The following is a 1,381-nucleotide window of genomic DNA, read 5'->3' as shown; positions in this document are numbered from 1 at the left end:
ACACACATACACACACATACACACACACACATATATACACACACACACACATACACACACACACATATACACACATACACACACATACACACACACCTTTGCTTTGAGATCATGGCTCAGAATCTATCCACTTTAAGGCCCAGAGACTTCAAATAATCACCTGTGGCCTCACTTAAGTCAACAGCACTAGAAGCCAGAATCCCTTTTTTGTTTTTTGTTTGTTTGTTTGTTTTGAGACAGGGTTTCTCTGTGTAGCCCTGGCTGTCCTGGAACTCACTTTGTAGACCAGACTGGCCTTGAATTCAGAAATCTGACTGCCTCTGCCTCCCAAGTGCTGGGATTAAAGGCATGCACCACTACCACCGGATGAAGCCAGAATCCTTAATCCGCTCCTCTTTTTACCACAATCCATTCAGACTCTCATGATTGCTACAGCGAGGGCTTTGGTGGAGGTTCCATCCTGCTGTAGCTGGATAAGCGTTGTCTCTGTGTTTTAGGTGTAGGCTTCTAACACGTTGCCACAGAACAAAAGCCTAAAAACCGTTGGCTTTCTGTTTATCTGTCCCAATGATTGGGCTCAGCTCACCGCCCAGCCCCGCCCCCGCCCCACTCCAGCCCCATTCTGTGGTTTACAGACCATATCTCACTCACTAAACCCTATACTCCCCCATCCATACATTTGATTCACAGTCCATGAACGTGCTCTCTGTTAGCCATTGCGTGGACTTTGGGGGTTAAAAAGCTAAACCGTTCCTAAATTCCACTGTAAAGAGTTTAGAGCCCAAAGTGTGACTGCCCCTCCTCCCCAGCCCTTCCACTCTAGAGGTCACACCTGCATCCTGTCTTATAACAGACAATACAAGAACGGATGCAGAGAGGAGACCCAGTAGAAGCTCCGCCCCCCACACCCTCGCTTCCTGGACACCCCACTGCCAGCCCCGCCTCCAGCGAAGTTCAGCAGGTGCTGAGCCCTGGTTTTCCTGAACCTCCCCACACATCCAGTCCTCTGGGCACCTCCTCCGTTCTGCTGGAGAAGAAAAGTCCCTTGGGCCAGAGCCAGCCCACAGTGGTGGGACGGCCGTCAGCTCGACCATCAGCTGAGGAGTATGGCTATATTGTCACTGACCAGAAGTGAGTGGTGCATCCCAGGGAAGCCCTCCAGGCCCTGTGGGATTGGGTTAGCTTGTCTGGCAAGAAGCAAAGAGCAAGAATCCAGCGCTATTAAAAAAAAAAAAAAAAAAGGTCTGGGGAGAGTGGGGCTGGAGAGATGGCTCAGCAGTTAAGAACACTGACTGCTCTTCCGAAGGTCCTGAGTTCAAATCCCAGCAACCACATGGTGGCTCACAACCACCCATAATGAGATCTGATGCCCTCTTCTGGT

General features: G+C 50.3%; 1 protein-coding gene across 5 annotated transcripts in view; it reads left to right on the top strand.

The window, feature by feature from the left end:
- Nucleotides 1-1,381, top strand: part of Ptprn (protein tyrosine phosphatase receptor type N) — an 18,050-nt gene that overhangs the window by 8,182 nt on the left and 8,487 nt on the right. For all 5 annotated transcript variants that reach the window (XM_029538931.1, XM_029538929.1, XM_029538930.1 and 2 more), the window contains one exon: nucleotides 854-1,131. In XM_029538931.1, the coding sequence (XP_029394791.1) occupies nucleotides 854-1,131 (278 nt within the window). The remainder of the gene's footprint in view (nucleotides 1-853; nucleotides 1,132-1,381) is intronic.

The sequence above is a fragment of the Mus pahari genome, chromosome 5 (genome assembly GCF_900095145.1).
Source record: "Mus pahari chromosome 5, PAHARI_EIJ_v1.1, whole genome shotgun sequence".
NCBI lineage: Eukaryota > Metazoa > Chordata > Mammalia > Rodentia > Muridae > Mus > Mus pahari.
This window is presented reverse-complemented; position numbering and strand designations above follow the sequence as displayed.